Source organism: Pygoscelis adeliae, unplaced genomic scaffold, assembly GCF_000699105.1.
Source record: "Pygoscelis adeliae isolate BGI_AS28 unplaced genomic scaffold, ASM69910v1 Scaffold728, whole genome shotgun sequence".
NCBI lineage: Eukaryota > Metazoa > Chordata > Aves > Sphenisciformes > Spheniscidae > Pygoscelis > Pygoscelis adeliae.
This window is the reverse complement of record NW_008825337.1, coordinates 296,247-296,532: the sequence shown is the minus strand read 5'-3', so window position 1 is coordinate 296,532 and position 286 is coordinate 296,247. Positions and strand designations below refer to the sequence as shown.

General features: G+C 63.3%; 1 protein-coding gene across 1 annotated transcript in view; it reads right to left on the bottom strand.

Moving 5' to 3' along the window:
- The window catches only part of TMEM82 (transmembrane protein 82), a 6,315-nt gene that overhangs the window by 2,433 nt on the left and 3,596 nt on the right, over nt 1-286 (bottom strand). Inside the window, 1 exon segment of the mRNA XM_009330345.1 lies at nt 164-236. Within this exon segment, the coding sequence (XP_009328620.1) occupies nt 164-236 (73 nt within the window).

Below are 286 nucleotides of genomic sequence, written 5' to 3'. Positions count from 1 at the left end.
ACCTCCCCTGTGCTTTGTGGGGGAGAGAGGAGGGTGCAGCCCCTGCCCTGCTCAGGCCAGTGCCAGCACCCATGGGTGCTGAGAGCTGCCTCCCCAATAGTGGATCCCAAAAGCAGATCCCCAACAGAAATCCCCCCGGGGGGGAAGAAGAGCCGGTGCTTACTTCAGGCACTGGATGTAGAGGTAAACCTTCAGGAGGCTGCAGAGCACCGAGACGGCGCAGGCACCCACCAACCCTGTGGGGAAAAGGCAGCAGCGGGTCACCGGCGTTCCCCAGGATGTCCCC